This window comes from Dreissena polymorpha, chromosome 3 (assembly GCF_020536995.1).
Source record: "Dreissena polymorpha isolate Duluth1 chromosome 3, UMN_Dpol_1.0, whole genome shotgun sequence".
NCBI classification, from domain to species: Eukaryota; Metazoa; Mollusca; class Bivalvia; order Myida; family Dreissenidae; genus Dreissena; species Dreissena polymorpha.
The window spans coordinates 137,161,923-137,185,183 of NC_068357.1; the positions used below are offsets into that span (position 1 = coordinate 137,161,923).

General features: G+C 35.6%; 3 protein-coding genes across 6 annotated transcripts in view; 1 reads left to right on the forward strand and 2 right to left on the reverse strand.

Annotated features, from left to right (window-relative positions):
• LOC127871629 (eukaryotic translation initiation factor 5A-1-like) overlaps nt 1-10,212 on the forward strand; it is a 34,235-nt gene extending 24,023 nt beyond the window's left edge. Inside the window, exons 5-6 of one of the 2 annotated variants that reach the window (XM_052414749.1) lie at nt 7,740-7,806; nt 8,534-10,212. In XM_052414749.1, the coding sequence (XP_052270709.1) occupies nt 7,740-7,802 (63 nt within the window). In that variant the 3' untranslated portion in view covers nt 7,803-7,806; nt 8,534-10,212. The remainder of the gene's footprint in view (nt 1-7,739; nt 7,807-8,533) is intronic. The other variant, XM_052414750.1, reaches the window with a different exon arrangement.
• A 2,959-nt stretch (nt 10,213-13,171) lies between these two features.
• Nucleotides 13,172-19,322, reverse strand: LOC127871625 (uncharacterized). 3 transcript variants are annotated; one of them, XM_052414744.1, is made up of 3 exons: nt 18,189-19,319; nt 14,224-14,475; nt 13,172-13,894 (listed from the first exon to the last, which is right to left on the reverse strand). In XM_052414744.1, the coding sequence occupies exons 1-3, from the start codon at nt 18,329-18,331 to the stop codon at nt 13,417-13,419; spliced, it is 873 nt and encodes a 290-aa protein (XP_052270704.1). In that variant the 5' UTR covers nt 18,332-19,319; the 3' UTR covers nt 13,172-13,416. The 3 variants fall into 3 exon arrangements, with proteins under 3 accessions (XP_052270704.1, XP_052270702.1, XP_052270703.1); XM_052414742.1 differs by lacking the exon at nt 18,189-19,319 and adding an exon at nt 14,965-16,090; XM_052414743.1 differs by lacking the exons at nt 13,172-13,894; nt 14,224-14,475 and adding exons at nt 16,396-17,118; nt 17,448-17,699 and having other exon boundaries at nt 18,189-19,322.
• Nucleotides 19,323-19,619: 297 nt separating this feature from the next.
• Nucleotides 19,620-22,548, reverse strand: LOC127871624 (uncharacterized). Its single transcript, XM_052414741.1, has 3 exons — nt 21,413-22,548; nt 20,672-20,923; nt 19,620-20,342 (listed from the first exon to the last, which is right to left on the reverse strand). Exons 1-3 carry the CDS (start codon nt 21,553-21,555, stop codon nt 19,865-19,867), a joined length of 873 nt encoding a protein of 290 aa, XP_052270701.1. The 5' UTR covers nt 21,556-22,548; the 3' UTR covers nt 19,620-19,864.
• Nucleotides 22,549-23,261: the final 713 nt, after the last annotated feature.

Consider the following 23,261-nt stretch of genomic DNA (forward strand, 5'->3'; position numbering starts at 1 on the left):
AATTTTCATGATTGGATGTCAAAATAAATTGGCAGAAATAATTATATTTGATGAATGTGTTGCATGAAACAACCATGGTCAGTTGCTTCCAGGTCCAGGTAACAAAGGACACTTTAAAGAAAAAAGATGAGATATAGTCATTAAATTGTATAAATTTGTGATACTAGTAGACAATTTAAGACGGATGTAGTGCTCATGGGGGGAATTCCCTAATTTAAACATGCGCAACTTTCTATGCCCCCAGATCGAATGATCAGGGGCATATTGTTTTTGGCCTGTCTTTCTGTGTCATTCTGTCCCAAAACTTTAACCTTGGTTAAAGTTTCGCCGTAACTTTTGAAGTATTGAACATAGCAACTTGATATTTGGCATGCATGTGTATCTAATGGAGCTGCACATTTTGAGTGGTGAAAGGTCAAGGTCATCCTTCAAGGTCAAAAACAAAAAGCGGCGCATTAGGGGGCATTGTGTTTCTGACAAACACATCTTTTGTTGTTTAGCTCACCTGATTGTTCAGGTGAGCTTTTGTGACCGGTCATTGTCCATCGTATGTCCGTCCATCCGACCGTACATAAGCATTTGCTCGTAAACACTCTAGAGGCCACATTTCTTGCCCCATCTTCATGAAACTTGGTCAGAAGCTTTGTCCCAATAAAATCTCGGCCGAGTTCGAAACTGGGTTGTGCTGGGTCAAAAACTAGGTCACTAGGTCAAAAAAACAAAAAACCTTGTAAACACTGTAGACTAGGAGTCACATTTCATGCCCAATCTTCATGTAACTTTGTCGAAATGTTTGTCTTAATGATATCTTGGTTGAGTTCAAAAGTGGTTCCGGTCCGTTGAAAAACATGGCCGCCAGTGGGCAGGGCAGTTTTCCTTTTTTGGCTATAGAGAAACCTTGTAAACACTGTAGAAGTCACATTATTTGCCCAATCATCATGAAAGTTGGTCAAAACATTGGCTCAATTGACGTCTCGGACGAGTTCGAAAATGATTGAGATCGGTGAAAAAACATGGCCGCCAGTTAGAGCTGCAACGATTCACCAACAGCTCGATTCGATTCGATTTCGATTTCAGACACTCCGATACCGATTTTTTCGATTCGATTCATCTTCAAACCTAGTTTTATCATATATTCACTCTTATGCCTCAAAATTAACATTTCTGTTCAAATGTGATTTCAATAAAACACATAAAAAAGAAAAGCAAATTTGGAATTTTCATATAAAAACTTCTGACTAGAAGATTGTGTTGATTACACAATTATATAAAAAATCAATAAAAAATCATAAGAACGTATCTGGAATCAGTTGAATGGTAGTGCTATCACATAATACTTTTACCCAAAACCGCAATACGCATGTCTACCATCGTGACATGACAGCATCACCTGTTACCTGTAGGGCAAATCACATTCTCTAATAAACTTAACAAAATTCCAACAGAAATAGAACTACTTTTCTGGCTCGCGACTTCAGTAGTTGCACTTGTGCAACCTCCTAGTCTTGCTAAATCAACGTTATGATTGCGTTTGACATGTTGAATTAGGTTAGTGGTTGAGTCGGACTTTGCGTACGCCACATCCGTGAAGCACAGTTTACACTTTGCTTTATCGGTAGGGCTACCATCCCGAAACCCAAAATACTGCCACACTTATGATTTTAGCTTCTAAGGCGCATCTGATAATTTCAATTTGTCGGCAACAACTTTTTGAGCCATTTTGACGCTTTTTTCCGAAAGTAGACCGTAACGCGCTTATTGGTTGGATGACTAAAGTAATAAGCAACCAATCGCGCGGGTCGTAATTACAGGTAAACATAAAACCTTCACCTTCCCGTATCAATAGTCAGAATACAGCGTGCTTTACGTATCTATGTATATATATATATGTATATATGTTAAAGAATCGAATCGAATTTGGTAGGTTTGGTATCGTAATCGAATCGAAGCATTTCGAATCGATTTTCGATGAATCGGATCGAATCGTTGCAGCTCTACCGCCAGTGGGCGGGGCATTTTTCTCTATATGTATATAGTGGCAGTTTTCCCTATTTGGCTATAGAGAAACCTTGTTAACACTCTAGAAGTCACAATTTTTTTGCCCAATCATCATGAAAGTTGGTCGAAACATTGGTTTTATTGATATCTCGGACGAGTTTGAAAATGGTCGGGATCGGTGAAAAAACATGGCCGCCAGTGGGTGGGGCATTTTTCTCTATATGTATATAGTGGCAGTTTTCCCTATTTGGCTATAGAGAAACCTTGTTAACACTCTCAGGGTTCGCACAAGGCTTGAAAAGTGCTTGAAAACGAGTCCTAGGCTTGAAAAGCCCTTGAACAAAGGTTGGCCTTGAAAAAGTGCTTAAAAAGTGCTTATTCCATGTAAAAAAAAGCCTTGAAAATGTTTATTTCTGCTCAAAATTACATGTATCATCGCTTTAATTATAATCTTTAATCGTTCTTAACCCATTTCATTCTGCCCCCCCCCCTTCCAGATAAGATTACCCCAAGATCTGAGACCTGAGCAATAACTGATAAGCCATGCCAGACATTTGAGGGTCTGGTCAGATAAAGATTAGTACCACATTTATCATGTAATTGAAGTTTATATATGTATACATTTTTAGAAAGAAGACAAAATTCTGAATCCAGTCATATATTTTTTATTTTATTATGTTCAGAATTAAACGAAATAATAGGCTGTAAACCCGGTAAATAAAACTAAAATTATAAAAAAAACAATAGTGGCAACATTTTCAACAAGATAAATCAAGATGATCTAATATATAAAATGTGTTGGTGTCAATGTACCAATTATTCCAAATTTTATACACTTTATAGGAAAGAAAAAATTATTAAAATATTCCTACAAACACCGAAGTTGTGATTATTATACTATACAAGGGGAAACTTACTTAATTTGGTCTCATTGATAATGAAAAATACCAACAAAGTATGGTACAGAATTATTGATGTTATGTTCATTTTTCATGTAAACTACAGCAAAGCATACATTTTCTAAAAGGCAATGAACTGATCTAAAAGCTTATGCACCACCAATTTCGCTATAATTTCGTTCATTTCTGCCGTCGAAGTTTGCAGTCTTCCATTCTGCATGGAATCCTTCAAAGTCGTCATCACTTTCGCCAACGGATTAAAAAAAAACACGAAACCATTCGCCATCATTCCTTTGTTCACATATATAGCCAGGCTCATTCAAATCACTCGTATTCGTGTCCAAATCATTATTTAATTCCACCTCAATATTGCTTCCATCGCTCTCAATGTCCGTGCTATCCGCCATGACGAAAATGAAAAAAAAACTGTCAAAATCGCTTCAGAAATACTCTGCAAAATTCACTTCCTTGTTATTCAAAATTGGCGCAGTGTTTTGATTCATCTGCGCATGCTCAAAGGAAGTCGTTTCTGGGTATTTTTCCACATGTTTTGATGACGTTTTACGATGTTTTTCCAACGTTTACACAGGGTTCCCCTACTGTCAGTAATACATACTGGTCAATTCGTATCCCGAATGAAATGGGTGCGTACAAATCGATTCGAATGCCGAATGAAATGGGTTAAGGGAAATATTACGAAAATTATCATAAATTCCTTCGCGCAAAAAGTTGAGTACGAAATATATAAGTTTCGTACACTATTGAGTACGAAACGTTATGTGTACACGTCACAGATTATGTGTATACGTCAGAGGCTCTCCATTGTGATCAATTTTCGCGAGTGAAAACGCAGCAATGGGGATGTGTCATTTCAAACCAGGGTGGTTAACTTAATATTCCTGGGTACAGAAAACAAATGACATTCAAAAAGCACATTGTCGGGTCTGTATGAAGACCGTTGATGTCAGGGGATGGGGGAAAGCGCTTTGAAAAGCCACGAGAAAGGGGAAACCCACAAAGAAAACATGAAATTGAGAAGCAATGTGTTTGTTTGTAATAACTTTAAAAAGTAAATACATACAGTCAGTACACCAGTTTAGAATCGCCCGGCAAAAACGTTTATTCTTTTTACCACAATAATTTTTTCGGGATTTAGTGTCAATGTGAGAAGATGTAAAAATTAAGGGTAATATTTATTTTGTATGATAACAGGTTAGGTCAGACGGCATATGCAGTTTTTTGTCATAAATAGCCAATTAAAGTTCAACCTTAGGAAAATAATTAAAAATCATTCAGCTTACAGAATTAGTATTTCAAAACATTGTCATAGCATTTGTTTTCAATCAGCAAAAAACTTATTTGAAAATAATAAAGCCTTCTATATCCATATGCACATTTCAAAACATAACTCATTCAATCAGTTCCGGTTAACTTTTTGCTGCATTTTTCCATCCTGTAAGCTATTTACAAAAGATTTCTTGCTAAAACTTTGTTAATTTATTCCTTTACCTAATGTATACCTTAGACACTTATCATTTTGTTTTTATTGGGGCATTATGGAAAATTAAATACAAATTAATCGGAACTGCTGATTATCGGGAACTGGTTGACAAACTGTATGTGAGACTCATTGAGTTAAGGATGGATAACATGTATGTAATAACTAGAAATAACATGTATGAGTTATTGTGGAATAAGTTAAATTTGTTTGAGCAAATAAATGATATTTACTGTGTTAAACTTGCTTGAAAATGCACTTTTTTAAGGAAACTAACCTACGGTTCTCGGCCTTGAAAATGAAAATTTGGCCTTGAAAAGTCCTTGAAAAGTGCTTGAATTTAGGTTTGAGAATTCTGTTTGAACCATGACTCTAGAAGTCACAATTTTTGCCCAATCATCATGAAAGTTGGTCGAAACATTGGTTTTATTGATATCTCGGAAGAGTTTGAAAATGGTCGGGATCGGTGAAAAAACATGGCCGCCAGTGGGTGGGGCATTTTTTTCTCTATATGTATATAGTGAAAACATGTGAACACAGTAGAAGTCGCATTTTTGACCCAATTTTCATGAATTTTGCTCAGAACATTTGTTTCCTTGATACGAGAGTTGAGTTCAAAAATGGTTCCGGTCAGTTGAATAACATGGCTGCTGGGAGTGGGGCAGTTTTTAGCTCATCTATTTTTTGAAAAAAAATTATGAGCTATTGTCATCACCTTGGCGTTGGCGTCAGGTTAAGTTTTGCGTTTAGGTCCACTTTTCTCAGAAAGTATCAATGCTATTGCATTCAAACTTGGTACACTTACTTACTATCATGAGGGGACTGGGCAGGCAAAGTTAGATAACTCTTGCATGCATTTTGACTGAATTATGTGCCCTTTTTATACTTAGAAAATTGAAAATTTTGGTTAAGTTTTGCGTTTAGGTCCACTTTTTTCAGAAAGTATCAATGCTATTGCATTCAAACTTGGTACACTTACTTACTATCATGAGGGGACTGGGCAGGCAAAGTTAGTTAACTCTGGTGTGCATTTTGACAGAATTATGTGCCCTTTTTATACTTAGAAAATTGAAAATTTTGGTTAAGTTTTGTGTTTAGGTCCATTTTATTCCTTAAGTATCAAAGCTATTGCTTTCATACTTGCAACACTTACTAACTATCATAAGGGGACTGTGCAGGCAAAGTAATGTAACTCTGACTGGCATTTTTACAGAATTATGTGCCCTTTTTATACTTAAAAAATTGAAAATTTGGTTATGTTTTGTGTTTAGGTCCACTTTATTCCTACAGTATCAAAGCTATTGCTTTCATACTTGCAACACTTATTAACTATGGTAAGGGGACTGTGCAGGCAAAATTATGTAACTCTGACTGGCATTTGGACAGAATTATGGGCCTTTTATACTTAGAAAATTGAAAGTTTGGTTAAGTTTTGTGTTTTGGTCCACTTTACCCCTAAAGTATCATAGATATTGCTTTCATACTTGGAACACTCGCAAACTATCATAAGGTTACAGTAAAAGGACAAGTTGCATAACTCTGGATGTCATTTTTACGGAATTATGGCCCTTTTTTTAACTTAGTAACTTTGAATATATGGTTAAATTTTGTGTTTCGATCCACTTTACTTCTTAAGTATCAAGGCTATTGCTTTCAAACTTCAAATACTTTCATGCTATCATGAGGTTACTGTACCTGACAAGTTGAATTTTACCTTGACCTTTGAATGACCTTTACTCTCAAGGTCAAATTATTAAATTTTGCTAAAATTGCCATAACTTCTTTATTTATGATTAGATTTGATTGATACTTTGACAAAACTACTCTTACCTGACATACCACAACAGACTCCACCCAAACCATCGCCCGTGCAACCCCCCCCCCCCCCCCCCCGCTATTTTTTTTTTTTTTTTTTTTTTAAGATCATTTGACAAATTACCACCACACCCTCACACTTTACCCCCCCCACCTCACCCCCCCCCCCATTTATTTTTTGAAACGGTTAAAAAACACAAATATTTATTTTTATTATTTTATGTTTGAAATACCGTCCAACCATCGAACCCAAGAATCCCCACCTCAACCCCTCCCCACCCCCCCCCCACCCCCCCCTGATTTTTTTTTTCCTTTTTTTCGCATTTTTGGAAGATAATGTAATAAATGTCCACACCCCCACACAATGCACCCCTCTTCACTCCACCCCTCCCTCCTTTGTGATTGAAAATGACAGTCCCTACACCTTTAAAAAGAAAATAGATGAGCGGTCAGCACCTGCAAGGCGGTGCTCTTGTCTCATTATGCCCCCCCCCCCCCCCCCTTTCGAAGAAGAGGGGGTATATTGTTTTGCTCATGTCGGTCCGTCTGTCCACCAGATGGTTTCCTGATGATTACTCAAGAGCGCTTATGCCAAGGATCATGAAACTTCATAGATACATTGATCATGACTCGCAGATGACCCCTATAGATTTTCAGGTCACTAGGTCAAAGGTCAAGGTCACGATAACCCAAAATAGTAAAATGGTTTCCGGATGATAACTCAAGAACGCTTATGCCTAGGATCATGAAACTTCATAGGTACATTGCTCATGACTCGTAGATGACTCATTGATTTTCAGGTCACTAGGTCAAAAGTCAAGGTCACGGTGACCCGAAATAGTAAAATGGTTTCCAGATGATAACTCAAGAACGCTTATGCCTAGGATCATGAAACTTCATAGGTACATTGATCATGACTCGAAGATGACCCCTATTGATTTTCAGGTCACTTGGTCAAAGGTCAAGGTCACGGTGACCTGAAATAGTAAAATGGTTTCTGGATGATTACTTAAGAACGCTAATGCGTTCATGAAACTTCATAGGTATATTGATCATGACTCACAGATGACCCCTATTGATTATCAGGTCACTAGGTCAAAGGTCAAGTTAACAGTGCCAGAAAACGTATTCACACAATGGCTGTCAAGGTCACGGTGACTCAGCTTAGAAAAATGGTTTCCGGATGATAACTCAAGAATGCTTACACCTAGGATCATGAAACTTCATAGGTACATTGATCATGACTCGCAGATGAAATAATGATGAAACTTGACCAGGATGTTTGTCTGGACAATATCTAGGTCAAGTTTGACATTTGGTAAAGATTAAATGAACCGACTCCTCTCAGGTGAGCGAACTAGGGCCATCTAGGCCCTCTTGTTTATACCCTGCTGTTTGATGTACCACTGCTCGGTTTCACAGTATTTCACTGTTGTGTTTAAAAAGTTTCTGCTCCGTGTTTGTTATTGCCTGCCGTGTGTTTCATATACCCCTGCTTCATGACTGTATACTCCTGCTCCCTGTTTCAGATTTCCGTACTAAAGGCTATGGACCAGGAGATGATCATTTCTTACAAGGCTGCCACCAACTGACACGGTTGTTGCCAGTGTTTTTTTTCAATGTCTTGGAAAAGTGGCTGGGTCCCTTTTGATTGGGAATTTATTTATTTTTTTCGCTGAAATTGGGAAATTAGTGTTGGTGACAAATACTTTATAAAATTGAGAACAAAAATGATTTTTAGCTCGGCTGTTTTCCGAGAAAGCCAGGGGTATTGTCATAGCTAGCATGTCCTGTCTTTCTGCTGTCAGCGTTGTGCTTAAACCTTAACATGTGCTCTAAAATTGAAGTGCTTCCACCTACACTTTTGAAACTTCATTATGTAGCTGCACCTTGATGAGTTCTACTCGCATTACCCATTTTTGGATCACTAGGCCAAAGGTTATTGTCACTGTGACCTCTTTAAAAAAATCGTCTGACAAGCTTTCATTTATTCAAAACTGCACCCGCAGCTGAGAGTTGGCACCCATTATGCAGTGCCCTTGTTATAAATTAAGGTATAATTTATAGAGCTAAATTGGAGATGAACTGAATTTTGAGATTTTTTTTATATTATTATTTGTTTTTCAAACCTTCAATATTTAGGTCCCATTAAGAAAAAATATGTGATTTTTTCAATCAGGGAATGGGTCCCCCTACATGCCCCTAATTTGAATGAAAAAAAACACTGGTTTCACATTACTGAACTTTTAAGTCCAAAATTGTTTTGCTCTGTGTGTCATATACCGTTGCTCTGTGTTTGAAATACCACTGCTCTATGTTTCAGATTACCGTACTAAAGGCTATGGACCAGGAGGCCATAATTGCTTACAAGGCTGCTACCAACTGACAGTTTTCAATGCAACTAAGAAACCAATTTACCATTTCAATGGCACGACAGTTTAGTGAACCACTTCTTTGCTGACACGAACATCGAACTTGTGAAAGACGGGGGTCTGTGTAACCCAGAGACAAGATGCAATATTATGAACATATATTTTACATGTTGAATAAGTTTCAAAGTAGTTTGAAACGTTTTAACCGAAGAAAACATTTTTTTATGACTGTTGATTAGTATCATTTAAGATAACTCCATGTTGATGACTTATAATGGCTGTTAAAAGGCTATGTAATTTTTTTATTTTTTTTTTAATGGTTGGGCATTTACTATGATTATTTAGAAGACAGTCTTCTAGGATTGAATGAATGGTTTTTGGTGACCTGGTCTTCTTTGAAACTGATGAAAGCAAAAGAGAACATTGTATGAACAGTGTGGAAATATCAACAACTCTTTGTATGTGAATAAACTATGTAATACATTATTGCGTAATTTATTGTGATGCCCCAATCCCTTAAACTGGGTGTCGAAAGTGTTGATATTTGACAAATGTTGATTAAAAGTGCTTTACATTCTTAACTATTTTTGTCTTGTTTCATGTGAACTTGATTGTATGTGTGTGTTGATGACATTTTGGGAGAACTGCCTAAAAATCAAGGCATGTTTTATTGAAGATGGTGTTATAAAATCAATTAAAGATGTCTTAAAGTGCAGGTGAATATAAATTTGAATGACAGTCAATCATGAATCTGTTAAAATTTCAAACCTTTTACCATAATATTTGATTTAAAATAGTGTCTTGAAAGTTTTTGTATCGTCAATAATAATTAGATTTGTTAATGTGTTGACATTTCATCTAAATGGAAATGTTCCTTCTGAGTTGGTCAATTATCATAATTATAGCAGTTCGTTAGGGTCCTGTTCTTTAGTCTGTTCATTATTGACATACTGAGGGAAAAATAGGTGGTGTGTGGTTAGTTATATTTTGCTATTCAATGTGTTCTGACGAGGGTATTATTGATTATTGTTGAAGTGCTTCTTCTTCAAAGTGTACATAATAGATTCATGGAACCTTAAGAAAGATACTACTTAAAATGTGCTATTAAAATGTATCGGAGATGAATTGTATAATCTGGTAAAATACATATATGACCATAAATGTATAGAACATTTCTGTATAATATTCTCAGTTTACAATTATTGTCCCCTCGTCCTGTTAATCTGCTCAGTTCATATTTTGCTGATTGTATAGTCTTTTGTTTCGAATGGATATGTTGCAAGATGGAAAAATTGGTTTATGCAAACATTTTGTGATTGTGCCCATTTTTTTTTCAAATTATTTGTTTGAAGGATGGAGACACTGGAAAAAGTTGTTTATGAAGTGAAGTGTTGTATGATGTTACATTGCTTAAAATTATTGTTTGTTTCTTGTAAATCGTTCCCTCAAAGGTAGACCTCTTTTTTTATATTCTATAAATTAATTTGAATTGATAATAGAATTTCACATTTTATTTTAATTAAAAGTATGAGAGGATTACGGAATAAATACTGTTTAATTAATAGGAATTGCATACAAGACTAGACAATATATATGATTAATTATTATGGAATAAATCAAGTTATACAAATTGAGGATATTGTTTTAAATTTAAAACTTCGCCTAGACCAAGAGCCTTTCTTTTAATGATGATGGTATTATTGTATCATGGTAACTGTCGTCTTAAAATAGATCATGCAATGTCAAGGAAATGGCAAGCGTCCTCACATGCGTTCACTTATTTTAATGTAGGTTTTCATTGAAATGCTTTCTTATAAATTCTAACACATCTGCATCATTAAGAGAACATGTTTGTGTCAGTATAAAGGCCGCATCAAGCAGTCGCATAAAAGCTTGTCCGGGCCTTAACTATGTCGTTCATTGTCAGATTTTAATATTTGGCACATTTGTTCACTATCATTGGTTGGTGTGCCGCGCGCAAGAATTAAGTCGATATCTCCAAGGTCAAGGTCACACTTTGAGTTCAAAGGTCAAAAATGGCTGTAAATGAGCTTGTCCAGGCCATTATTATGTCATTCATTGTCAGATTTTAAAATCATTTGGCACATTTGTTCACCATCATTAAAAGCTGTGTTGCGCGAAATAATAACGTCAATACCTCCAAGGTCAAGGTAGCCACGACTTAAAATAGATTGATTTTGAAACAAGGTGGGTAACTATGATGAACAATCAGCAACAATGCACATTTTGAGTTGTCTCCCTTTATCAGACTTATTTCAAATTGAAATCAAGGTGGCCACGAGTAAAAATATATTTAATTCGAAACAAGGGGGTAACAATGCACATTTTGAATCGTCTCCCTTTATCAGACTTTTTTAAAATTGAAAATCTGGTTTTGTGACAATTTTGGCCCTTTGTTTTGTCATATTACAATACTAGCGGGTGAATAACGTGAAAGAAAAGTCAACTGCACATTCGTATAGGCTATGTTTTCGTAACTGTTTTTGAGTGTGTAATGTTATAATTTCAATGGCCATTGAAGTATTTTTGTCGTTTTAATCACTATAAGAATTCTTGACTGGACAATGGTGACTTATAAGCTATTTATGACATGTAAACTATGCCAAGTGGTTTAACTACGAATCATTTCGGCTTTTAAGCAAACACCGCCGGTTCAAATACTGGAACATAACTGATATACTTACTTGTATGTTTCTACGTCTTAATACGCCCGTTTCTATACGGAACTTGGGGGAATACCCTTGCAGTATTAGCTGGCGGGTTTTCGCTCGCTTATGTCAATCCATTTTCATCGAATTTTCACCAATCTTTACATATGTTTCTTGTTATGCACTGGATTAAATGATCTGGGGTATATTGTTTTTGGCCTGTCTGTCAGTAATTCGTCACTCTGTCATTGTATTCCAAAACTTTAACCTTTGTCATAACTTATGCATTATTGAAAATAGTAACTTGATATTTGGCATGCATGTGTATCTCATGGAGCTGCACGTTTTGAGTGGTGAAAGGTTAATGTCAAGGTCATCCTTCAAGGTCAAATATATGGCTTCAAAGCGGCGCATTAGGGGCATTGTGTTGTTATTTGATGTTATAGTACGATAACAAACCAATATGCACCGGGCACTAATAGTAAAGTAATTGCTTTTTGTTTCCTTTAAATACATATTGTAAGCGCTTTCTTACCCACACCCTTCATAAATTCTTCGCACGGCTTTTTGAAAATTGAGACCCAGTTAAACTGCAAATTGGCAATTCAGATTTATTGACCTTTTTATGCTCCCCCAAAATTTTTTGGGGGAGCATATAGTCGCCACTTCGTCTGTCTGTGCGTCCGTCAGTGCACATTTTTTGTCCGGGCTATTTCTCAGCAACTAGTGAACGGAATTAAATAAAACTTTATGGGAAGCTTCACTACCAAGAGGAGATGTGCAAATTATCAGCGGGTTCTGGTCGGATGATTTTTCACAGAGTTATGGCTCATTGAAATTTTCCATTAACTGTACATATAGTGCAATTCTTGTCCCCCCAACTACTGACTGGAAATCAATGAAGCATTATGGGAATCTTAACTACCTTGAGGAGATGCGCATGTTATTTGTGGGTTCTGGTTAGATGATTTATTTAGAGAGTTATGGCCCTTTGAAATTTTTAAGTTTCTTAACCATCCATCGTATTATTTTGTCCAAAGTTATGCCCCTCAAGAAGTTTCCTTTTATCTGAATATTTAGTGCAATATTGTGACAAAACAACCTTTGGTGAGCATCACCCGTTTCCGACGGTTTCTTGTTTAAATACTAAAACACGAAAAAATGCTAGTTCTGCTCTCGTAACTCGTTCACTTCTTATCGATTCTTCACATAACTTTCCTAATATGTTTGTGCCTATAACAGTCAAGTTTGATAACCAGCCAAAATATGACATCTCACGGGGTCCATGACGGGCGTATATTAATGCTAATGGCCTTGTTTACATTATTAACTGTATATCTCCTGTACTATACATTAATGCTTGTTCTATATCATGATTAATTATATGAAACTCATCTCTACAGCAAGGGATACGACTGCGGGCTATGAACAGATTTGCATCGATCATTGTTGCGGATTTTGAATATGGTTATATGTAAATGTACATAGTTACGAAGAAGACAATGTTCATAAAGTTAAAGATAAAAACAATTGTTATTGAAAAACATAATCGGACAACATCCTCGATACGAAATTCTTTAGCGGGTCACAAACTTATTGTATTGAGTAAAGTCTAAATATATAGAGGATATTTGTTGGTTTCGGTAGCATATCGAATTTAATTCACGAGTGATCATAGAAATTTATATTTTCACGAGTGGCGTAGCCACGAGTGAAAATATTTTTTTCTATGATCACTCGTGAATTAAATTCGATATGCTACCGAAACCAACAAATTTTCTTTTTATTTTATGCTTATTTTTGTAGTTTTGTTAATTTTCCGAATTTGCCTCATTAAGTTTCCCCGTGGGGTGCCTCAATTTTTAGAACGCACAAAGAACTTACTACACAAGAAAATAGTTCACATCTGTAAAAAGTGTATTACTATTAAAATCAATGTTTTATTCAACATATATCTTTTTCATACTTTATACATTCAATATTATTACAAACAATAGTTTAATTTAAATTATTATGAAATTAATAGTGTTGCATATACTGGCGTAGTAATTTGTGTATTCAACTGATCTCAAAGTTACGAAAGTGCTCGCCATGTTGAACAACACTTTTACGACTTGCTGGATTAATAACACATAACTGGATTAAACTAGGAACGCAAACATATTTCAACAGTGTTTTTGTGCTAAATGGTTTCGATACCAATCACTGTCACTCTCTGCAATAAGACGGATTCGCTTGTAGTGTCGCTGTACAGGGGAATCTGCGGTTACCGCCGGTGTACGGGATGGAGATTGCCTCTGGTGATTGACTACGTTCTGTGTCTGGGAAAGGCCCATGTAAGATTCAGAGTTGTGAAAATTAAATGTTACATTGCCCTGGAAATGTGAGTTGACAAAAAATCCTCGGGCCATCGGAAAATCACTTGATGCAGGTGTGGCTGACGCAGTGGCAGTGGCTGTGCGGTTGTGCTTTTCAACTGACTGGTTTGAATGAGAAAGTATTTTTGAAATATTTTTTGACTGTTCCTTGTTCAAACTGCTGTAATTATTTAAGCTGTTAATATTTCTGTGCCCTGAAATCTGTATTATTTGATGAGCAGGAACATTCTCGTCATTCAGCTTCTGAATCAAGTGCTTTCTTGCACTGAAAAAAGTTTATTTCTATGGTAAAAATAAAATCGATATTCAACGGTACACATGACATATTACATAAGATATAAGTTGTAATTGTTTTGTGTGCTCTTGAAACACTTCAATAAATACATGGTGGTCTGTCAAGTACTGGATGTAATGGAACCGGAAAGTAGAGGAATAGTACTAGTCGAGTACAGGAGATTTTATGAATTAAAATTTTGAGTGTTGTAGCATGTAAATTGGACAAACAACACCTACTTAATAAATGGGAGGTAAGTGATTTTTATTATATATTTTAGTCTTGTTATGAAAGTAGTGTATATAATATGGGGTTTTGACCTGTATGGGGTGATTCTTGGCTCTTGAATACCAGCATCTGTTTTCATCTCGGTCATTATGCTGTATAGCTTGTTTATTCCCATGGCAGACTTCCTGAACCAGCATTGCTGTGTCTTGTTGCCAGGAGTTAAGAAGAAGGGGCTGTCTTCTGTCATCATGTCAACAGGGCGTTTGTCGGCATATAGCTTGTAGAGATGCACCGGATCTCTGTCAGGTTGTTCGGGAACTGCATATGCCCGTGGCTTGACTTTCCTTAGCTAAAGAAACTTCAGCGTACAGTTTATATAGTATTGACAGAAAGTCGCGCCAGTAAAAAATCATAAAAAGCGACATTTAAAGTTATGGAAGCCAGAACTAGACTTTCCTATGAATAGTTAAAATGTGTGTTGCATTAAATGTTTTGTTTAAATTAAATACTATTCCAACAAAAGTGAAGTCTACTGTATATTAATAATACAAATAAGAATTATATTGTAAAAAAAGGTCTATAAATTCACTTGTGATAATAGAAAATATATATTTTCAATTGTGGCTTCGCCACTCGTAAAAATAATAATTTCTATGATCAATCGTGAAATAAAATCGATATTCTACCTTAACCAACACATATCCTCCATGTTTGTATTATTTTTACTAAAGAAAAATTCCATTTAAATATTTTATAAACAGTACCAGTTTTTATATAAATAAAAAATTATCAATTCAGATTTGTGTACAAATATATTAAAGTAGGAAAATCACCTTATATCCCTAGGATTTTCACCAGTACGGGTTTTTGTCTGACGCTCAGTGTCGAAGGTGATGAATTCTTCACCAGTTTCAAAATCGATTCCAAGGCTGACATCACCCCAGCATAGGGTGTGAATTTCCTTGCCGGTTCTCATCCCAAAATGGGTTGTACATATAAGCCACAGTGAGTGTAATAGAGCTCTTGGGCTTCTCCCAGAGTTTTAGCTGCGTACATAGCTTCAATATGTTCATTTGTTAATGCCTGGGCTTGATGCGGTTTATTTCCATAACCTTCTTTTTTCAGAGCTTTTTGTTTACTTTTTAATACTTCCCTCACTTTGGCAAATTCAGGGTCATTTATCAAAGAGTGCTTGTAGTTCATGTGCCTTAAATGCCTGTCGATTGAGCTTAAAAATGCCCTCAAAGATGTGGGTTCATACTCTGATCCATCTTTTTTAGTCACACCCAACAAAAACTCGCAGACCAGAGGGTTCAATTCATGAGGAGGTATATTTTCAATATTTCTTGCCTCATTTTTGTGACTTTTTAGGAAAGTTTTGAAAAGTCTGATGTCATTGTCGGTTTTCTTTTTTGTATTTAAATTTTCGTTTTCAAGCAGAAAGCTATCCACACTTACAGATCTGAAATTCCATGTTGGTGTTGATGTTGGGTTTTGTTCTTTTTCTTCCTGTGTTGATGCTGTTACCAGTGGATGTGGGGCTGATGTTGCTGCTCCTGCTGTTGGTGCTGCTGATGTTATTTCTTGTGATTTTGAAGCGCTGTCATCATCTTGTTCATTCATTTCATTAAAAAAGTCATCAAAGTCAAAGATATTTGAGAAAAGAAGATTTATTTCATTGTTTTCCAATTCATCCATTGTTGTTAAAGAGTTAAGCAGCAGACGAAATAATTATGTTTAAGGGAGGTAAATGTGTGTTTCAGGTTCAAGTAGACTAGTCTCCCTTGAATGAAAATTGCAATTGAGGCTCACCATGGGGTTATTGGGGAAGTAGTTCCAGTATCTAACTGAAACAGTGAAAAATAACGATATTTTTCACTGTTATGTTTCACTGTTTGAAACAGTGAAATACCACTTTTATTTCACTGATATTTCTCTATAAACCACCGGAAAGCATAAAATAAATAGAGGATATTTGTTGGTTTCGGTAGCATATCGAATTTAATTCACGAGTGATCATAGAAATTTATATTTTCACGAGTGGCGTAGCCACGAGTGAAAATATTTTTTTCTATGATCACTCGTGAATTAAATTCGATATGCTACCGAAACCAACAAATTTTTTTTTTATTTTATGCTTATTTTTGTAGTTTTGTTAATTTTCCGAATTTGCCTCATTAAGTTTCCCCGTGGGGTGCCTCAATTTTTAGAACGCACAAAGAACTTACTACACAAGAAAATAGTTCACATCTGTAAAAAGTGTATTACTATTAAAATCAATGTTTTATTCAACATATATCTTTTTCATACTTTATACATTCAATATTATTACAAACAATAGTTTAATTTAAATTATTATGAAATTAATAGTGTTGCATATACTGGCGTAGTAATTTGTGTATTCAACTGATCTCAAAGTTACGAAAGTGCTCGCCATGTTGAACAACACTTTTACGACTTGCTGGATTAATAACACATAACTGGATTAAACTAGGAACGCAAACATATTTCAACAGTGTTTTTGTGCTAAATGGTTTCGATACCAATCACTGTCACTCTCTGCAATAAGACGGATTCGCTTGTAGTGTCGCTGTACAGGGGAATCTGCGGTTACCGCCGGTGTACGGGATGGAGATTGCCTCTGGTGATTGACTACGTTCTGTGTCTGGGAAAGGCCCATGTAAGATTCAGAGTTGTGAAAATTAAATGTTACATTGCCCTGGAAATGTGAGTTGACAAAAAATCCTCGGGCCATCGGAAAATCACTTGATGCAGGTGTGGCTGACGCAGTGGCAGTGGCTGTGCGGTTGTGCTTTTCAACTGACTGGTTTGAATGAGAAAGTATTTTTGAAATATTTTTTGACTGTTCCTTGTTCAAACTGCTGTAATTATTTAAGCTGTTAATATTTCTGTGCCCTGAAATCTGTATTATTTGATGAGCAGGAACATTCTCGTCATTCAGCTTCTGAATCAAGTGCTTTCTTGCACTGAAAAAAGTTTATTTCTATGGTAAAAATAAAATCGATATTCAACGGTACACATGACATATTACATAAGATATAAGTTGTAATTGTTTTGTGTGCTCTTGAAACACTTCAATAAATACATGGTGGTCTGTCAAGTACTGGATGTAATGGAACCGGAAAGTAGAGGAATAGTACTAGTCGAGTACAGGAGATTTTATGAATTAAAATTTTGAGTGTTGTAGCATGTAAATTGGACAAACAACACCTACTTAATAAATGGGAGGTAAGTGATTTTTATTATATATTTTAGTCTTGTTATGAAAGTAGTGTATATAATATGGGGTTTTGACCTGTATGGGGTGATTCTTGGCTCTTGAATACCAGCATCTGTTTTCATCTCGGTCATTATGCTGTATAGCTTGTTTATTCCCATGGCAGACTTCCTGAACCAGCATTGCTGTGTCTTGTTGCCAGGAGTTAAGAAGAAGGGGCTGTCTTCTGTCATCATGTCAACAGGGCGTTTGTCGGCATATAGCTTGTAGAGATGCACCGGATCTCTGTCAGGTTGTTCGGGAACTGCATATGCCCGTGGCTTGACTTTCCTTAGCTAAAGAAACTTCAGCGTACAGTTTATATAGTATTGACAGAAAGTCGCGCCAGTAAAAAATCATAAAAAGCGACATTTAAAGTTATGGAAGCCAGAACTAGACTTTCCTATGAATAGTTAAAATGTGTGTTGCATTAAATGTTTTGTTTAAATTAAATACTATTCCAACAAAAGTGAAGTCTACTGTATATTAATAATACAAATAAGAATTATATTGTAAAAAAAGGTCTATAAATTCACTTGTGATAATAGAAAATATATATTTTCAATTGTGGCTTCGCCACTCGTAAAAATAATAATTTCTATGATCAATCGTGAAATAAAATCGATATTCTACCTTAACCAACACATATCCTCCATGTTTGTATTATTTTTACTAAAGAAAAATTCCATTTAAATATTTTATAAACAGTACCAGTTTTTATATAAATAAAAAATTATCAATTCAGATTTGTGTACAAATATATTAAAGTAGGAAAATCACCTTATATCCCTAGGATTTTCACCAGTACGGGTTTTTGTCTGACGCTCAGTGTCGAAGGTGATGAATTCTTCACCAGTTTCAAAATCGATTCCAAGGCTGACATCACCCCAGCATAGGGTGTGAATTTCCTTGCCGGTTCTCATCCCAAAATGGGTTGTACATATAAGCCACAGTGAGTGTAATAGAGCTCTTGGGCTTCTCCCAGAGTTTTAGCTGCGTACATAGCTTCAATATGTTCATTTGTTAATGCCTGGGCTTGATGCGGTTTATTTCCATAACCTTCTTTTTTCAGAGCTTTTTGTTTACTTTTTAATACTTCCCTCACTTTGGCAAATTCAGGGTCATTTATCAAAGAGTGCTTGTAGTTCATGTGCCTTAAATGCCTGTCGATTGAGCTTAAAAATGCCCTCAAAGATGTGGGTTCATACTCTGATCCATCTTTTTTAGTCACACCCAACAAAAACTCGCAGACCAGAGGGTTCAATTCATGAGGAGGTATATTTTCAATATTTCTTGCCTCATTTTTGTGACTTTTTAGGAAAGTTTTGAAAAGTCTGATGTCATTGTCGGTTTTCTTTTTTGTATTTAAATTTTCGTTTTCAAGCAGAAAGCTATCCACACTTACAGATCTGAAATTCCATGTTGGTGTTGATGTTGGGTTTTGTTCTTTTTCTTCCTGTGTTGATGCTGTTACCAGTGGATGTGGGGCTGATGTTGCTGCTCCTGCTGTTGGTGCTGCTGATGTTATTTCTTGTGATTTTGAAGCGCTGTCATCATCTTGTTCATTCATTTCATTAAAAAAGTCATCAAAGTCAAAGATATTTGAGAAAAGAAGATTTATTTCATTGTTTTCCAATTCATCCATTGTTGTTAAAGAGTTAAGCAGCAGACGAAATAATTATGTTTAAGGGAGGTAAATGTGTGTTTCAGGTTCAAGTAGACTAGTCTCCCTTGAATGAAAATTGCAATTGAGGCTCACCATGGGGTTATTGGGGAAGTAGTTCCAGTATCTAACTGAAACAGTGAAAAATAACGATATTTTTCACTGTTATGTTTCACTGTTTGAAACAGTGAAATACCACTTTTATTTCACTGATATTTCTCTATAAACCACCGGAAAGCATAAAATAAATAGAGGATATTTGTTGGTTTCGGTAGCATATCGAATTTAATTCACGAGTGATCATAGAAATTTATATTTTCACGAGTGGCGTAGCCACGAGTGAAAATATTTTTTTCTATGATCACTCGTGAATTAAATTCGATATGCTACCGAAACCAACAAATTTTTTTTTTATTTTATGCTTATTTTTGTAGTTTTGTTAATTTTCCGAATTTGCCTCATTAAGTTTCCCCGTGGGGTGCCTCAATTTTTAGAACGCACAAAGAACTTACTACACAAGAAAATAGTTCACATCTGTAAAAAGTGTATTACTATTAAAATCAATGTTTTATTCAACATATATCTTTTTCATACTTTATACATTCAATATTATTACAAACAATAGTTTAATTTAAATTATTATGAAATTAATAGTGTTGCATATACTGGCGTAGTAATTTGTGTATTCAACTGATCTCAAAGTTACGAAAGTGCTCGCCATGTTGAACAACACTTTTACGACTTGCTGGATTAATAACACATAACTGGATTAAACTAGGAACGCAAACATATTTCAACAGTGTTTTTGTGCTAAATGGTTTCGATACCAATCACTGTCACTCTCTGCAATAAGACGGATTCGCTTGTAGTGTCGCTGTACAGGGGAATCTGCGGTTACCGCCGGTGTACGGGATGGAGATTGCCTCTGGTGATTGACTACGTTCTGTGTCTGGGAAAGGCCCATGTAAGATTCAGAGTTGTGAAAATTAAATGTTACATTGCCCTGGAAATGTGAGTTGACAAAAAATCCTCGGGCCATCGGAAAATCACTTGATGCAGGTGTGGCTGACGCAGTGGCAGTGGCTGTGCGGTTGTGCTTTTCAACTGACTGGTTTGAATGAGAAAGTATTTTTGAAATATTTTTTGACTGTTCCTTGTTCAAACTGCTGTAATTATTTAAGCTGTTAATATTTCTGTGCCCTGAAATCTGTATTATTTGATGAGCAGGAACATTCTCGTCATTCAGCTTCTGAATCAAGTGCTTTCTTGCACTGAAAAAAGTTTATTTCTATGGTAAAAATAAAATCGATATTCAACGGTACACATGACATATTACATAAGATATAAGTTGTAATTGTTTTGTGTGCTCTTGAAACACTTCAATAAATACATGGTGGTCTGTCAAGTACTGGATGTAATGGAACCGGAAAGTAGAGGAATAGTACTAGTCGAGTACAGGAGATTTTATGAATTAAAATTTTGAGTGTTGTAGCATGTAAATTGGACAAACAACACCTACTTAATAAATGGGAGGTAAGTGATTTTTATTATATATTTTAGTCTTGTTATGAAAGTAGTGTATATAATATGGGGTTTTGACCTGTATGGGGTGATTCTTGGCTCTTGAATACCAGCATCTGTTTTCATCTCGGTCATTATGCTGTATAGCTTGTTTATTCCCATGGCAGACTTCCTGAACCAGCATTGCTGTGTCTTGTTGCCAGGAGTTAAGAAGAAGGGGCTGTCTTCTGTCATCATGTCAACAGGGCGTTTGTCGGCATATAGCTTGTAGAGATGCACCGGATCTCTGTCAGGTTGTTCGGGAACTGCATATGCCCGTGGCTTGACTTTCCTTAGCTAAAGAAACTTCAGCGTACAGTTTATATAGTATTGACAGAAAGTCGCGCCAGTAAAAAATCATAAAAAGCGACATTTAAAGTTATGGAAGCCAGAACTAGACTTTCCTATGAATAGTTAAAATGTGTGTTGCATTAAATGTTTTGTTTAAATTAAATACTATTCCAACAAAAGTGAAGTCTACTGTATATTAATAATACAAATAAGAATTATATTGTAAAAAAAGGTCTATAAATTCACTTGTGATAATAGAAAATATATATTTTCAATTGTGGCTTCGCCACTCGTAAAAATAATAATTTCTATGATCAATCGTGAAATAAAATCGATATTCTACCTTAACCAACACATATCCTCCATGTTTGTATTATTTTTACTAAAGAAAAATTCCATTTAAATATTTTATAAACAGTACCAGTTTTTATATAAATAAAAAATTATCAATTCAGATTTGTGTACAAATATATTAAAGTAGGAAAATCACCTTATATCCCTAGGATTTTCACCAGTACGGGTTTTTGTCTGACGCTCAGTGTCGAAGGTGATGAATTCTTCACCAGTTTCAAAATCGATTCCAAGGCTGACATCACCCCAGCATAGGGTGTGAATTTCCTTGCCGGTTCTCATCCCAAAATGGGTTGTACATATAAGCCACAGTGAGTGTAATAGAGCTCTTGGGCTTCTCCCAGAGTTTTAGCTGCGTACATAGCTTCAATATGTTCATTTGTTAATGCCTGGGCTTGATGCGGTTTATTTCCATAACCTTCTTTTTTCAGAGCTTTTTGTTTACTTTTTAATACTTCCCTCACTTTGGCAAATTCAGGGTCATTTATCAAAGAGTGCTTGTAGTTCATGTGCCTTAAATGCCTGTCGATTGAGCTTAAAAATGCCCTCAAAGATGTGGGTTCATACTCTGATCCATCTTTTTTAGTCACACCCAACAAAAACTCGCAGACCAGAGGGTTCAATTCATGAGGAGGTATATTTTCAATATTTCTTGCCTCATTTTTGTGACTTTTTAGGAAAGTTTTGAAAAGTCTGATGTCATTGTCGGTTTTCTTTTTTGTATTTAAATTTTCGTTTTCAAGCAGAAAGCTATCCACACTTACAGATCTGAAATTCCATGTTGGTGTTGATGTTGGGTTTTGTTCTTTTTCTTCCTGTGTTGATGCTGTTACCAGTGGATGTGGGGCTGATGTTGCTGCTCCTGCTGTTGGTGCTGCTGATGTTATTTCTTGTGATTTTGAAGCGCTGTCATCATCTTGTTCATTCATTTCATTAAAAAAGTCATCAAAGTCAAAGATATTTGAGAAAAGAAGATTTATTTCATTGTTTTCCAATTCATCCATTGTTGTTAAAGAGTTAAGCAGCAGACGAAATAATTATGTTTAAGGGAGGTAAATGTGTGTTTCAGGTTCAAGTAGACTAGTCTCCCTTGAATGAAAATTGCAATTGAGGCTCACCATGGGGTTATTGGGGAAGTAGTTCCAGTATCTAACTGAAACAGTGAAAAATAACGATATTTTTCACTGTTATGTTTCACTGTTTGAAACAGTGAAATACCACTTTTATTTCACTGATATTTCTCTATAAACCACCGGAAAGCATAAAATAAAAAGCATATATAAACATTAAGTACGCCACGGACTCTAGATTACACGGATATGAAACGGGACCGTTACGCCAAATATCTTGTTGTGTCTAAGTCACGTGACCGTGTCGTAACTATCGATCTTCTATCGAAGCGCCGAGGTTATAAATTTGATGTACCCACTCACGTATTTTGTTAAATTATAGTTTCATTTCTAGGCCGATTTTGACAAATTATATATCATTACAAAGCTTACGTAACGTAGTTTTCAGATATATAAATATATATTAAGTTTTTCTTCTGATTTCGGCAGCCCGGCGAGTTATAACTTTAACTTTTGCAAATAACATACCGTTTTGGAGTTTTAGAATCTAGATTTACGGTTGACATGTTCGTACTTTATACATAATTGTAGCGTTTATATTTGGAGTTCAGTTTTAAAAATAACATCTTGCTTAGGAGAATAGAATTCTGTATACGATAGAAAAAAAATTGTTTAAAAACGAAAGTAATTAAGGAATGAAGGCGGGAAAATGTAGCGCGCGTTCCTAACGCACTGAACTGATGCTACGGTCTTGGCGATTATGCTTTTGTTTAGATACCGGCCATTGAATTTCCTTTGCCATGATTATTATATTTTTTATGAAATATATTGAAATATTTTGTTCTAGAGACATATCCATAAAGCTAAGTATTAATGAAGCTTAATAAATTTACGATTTTATCTCTTGATTATAACACG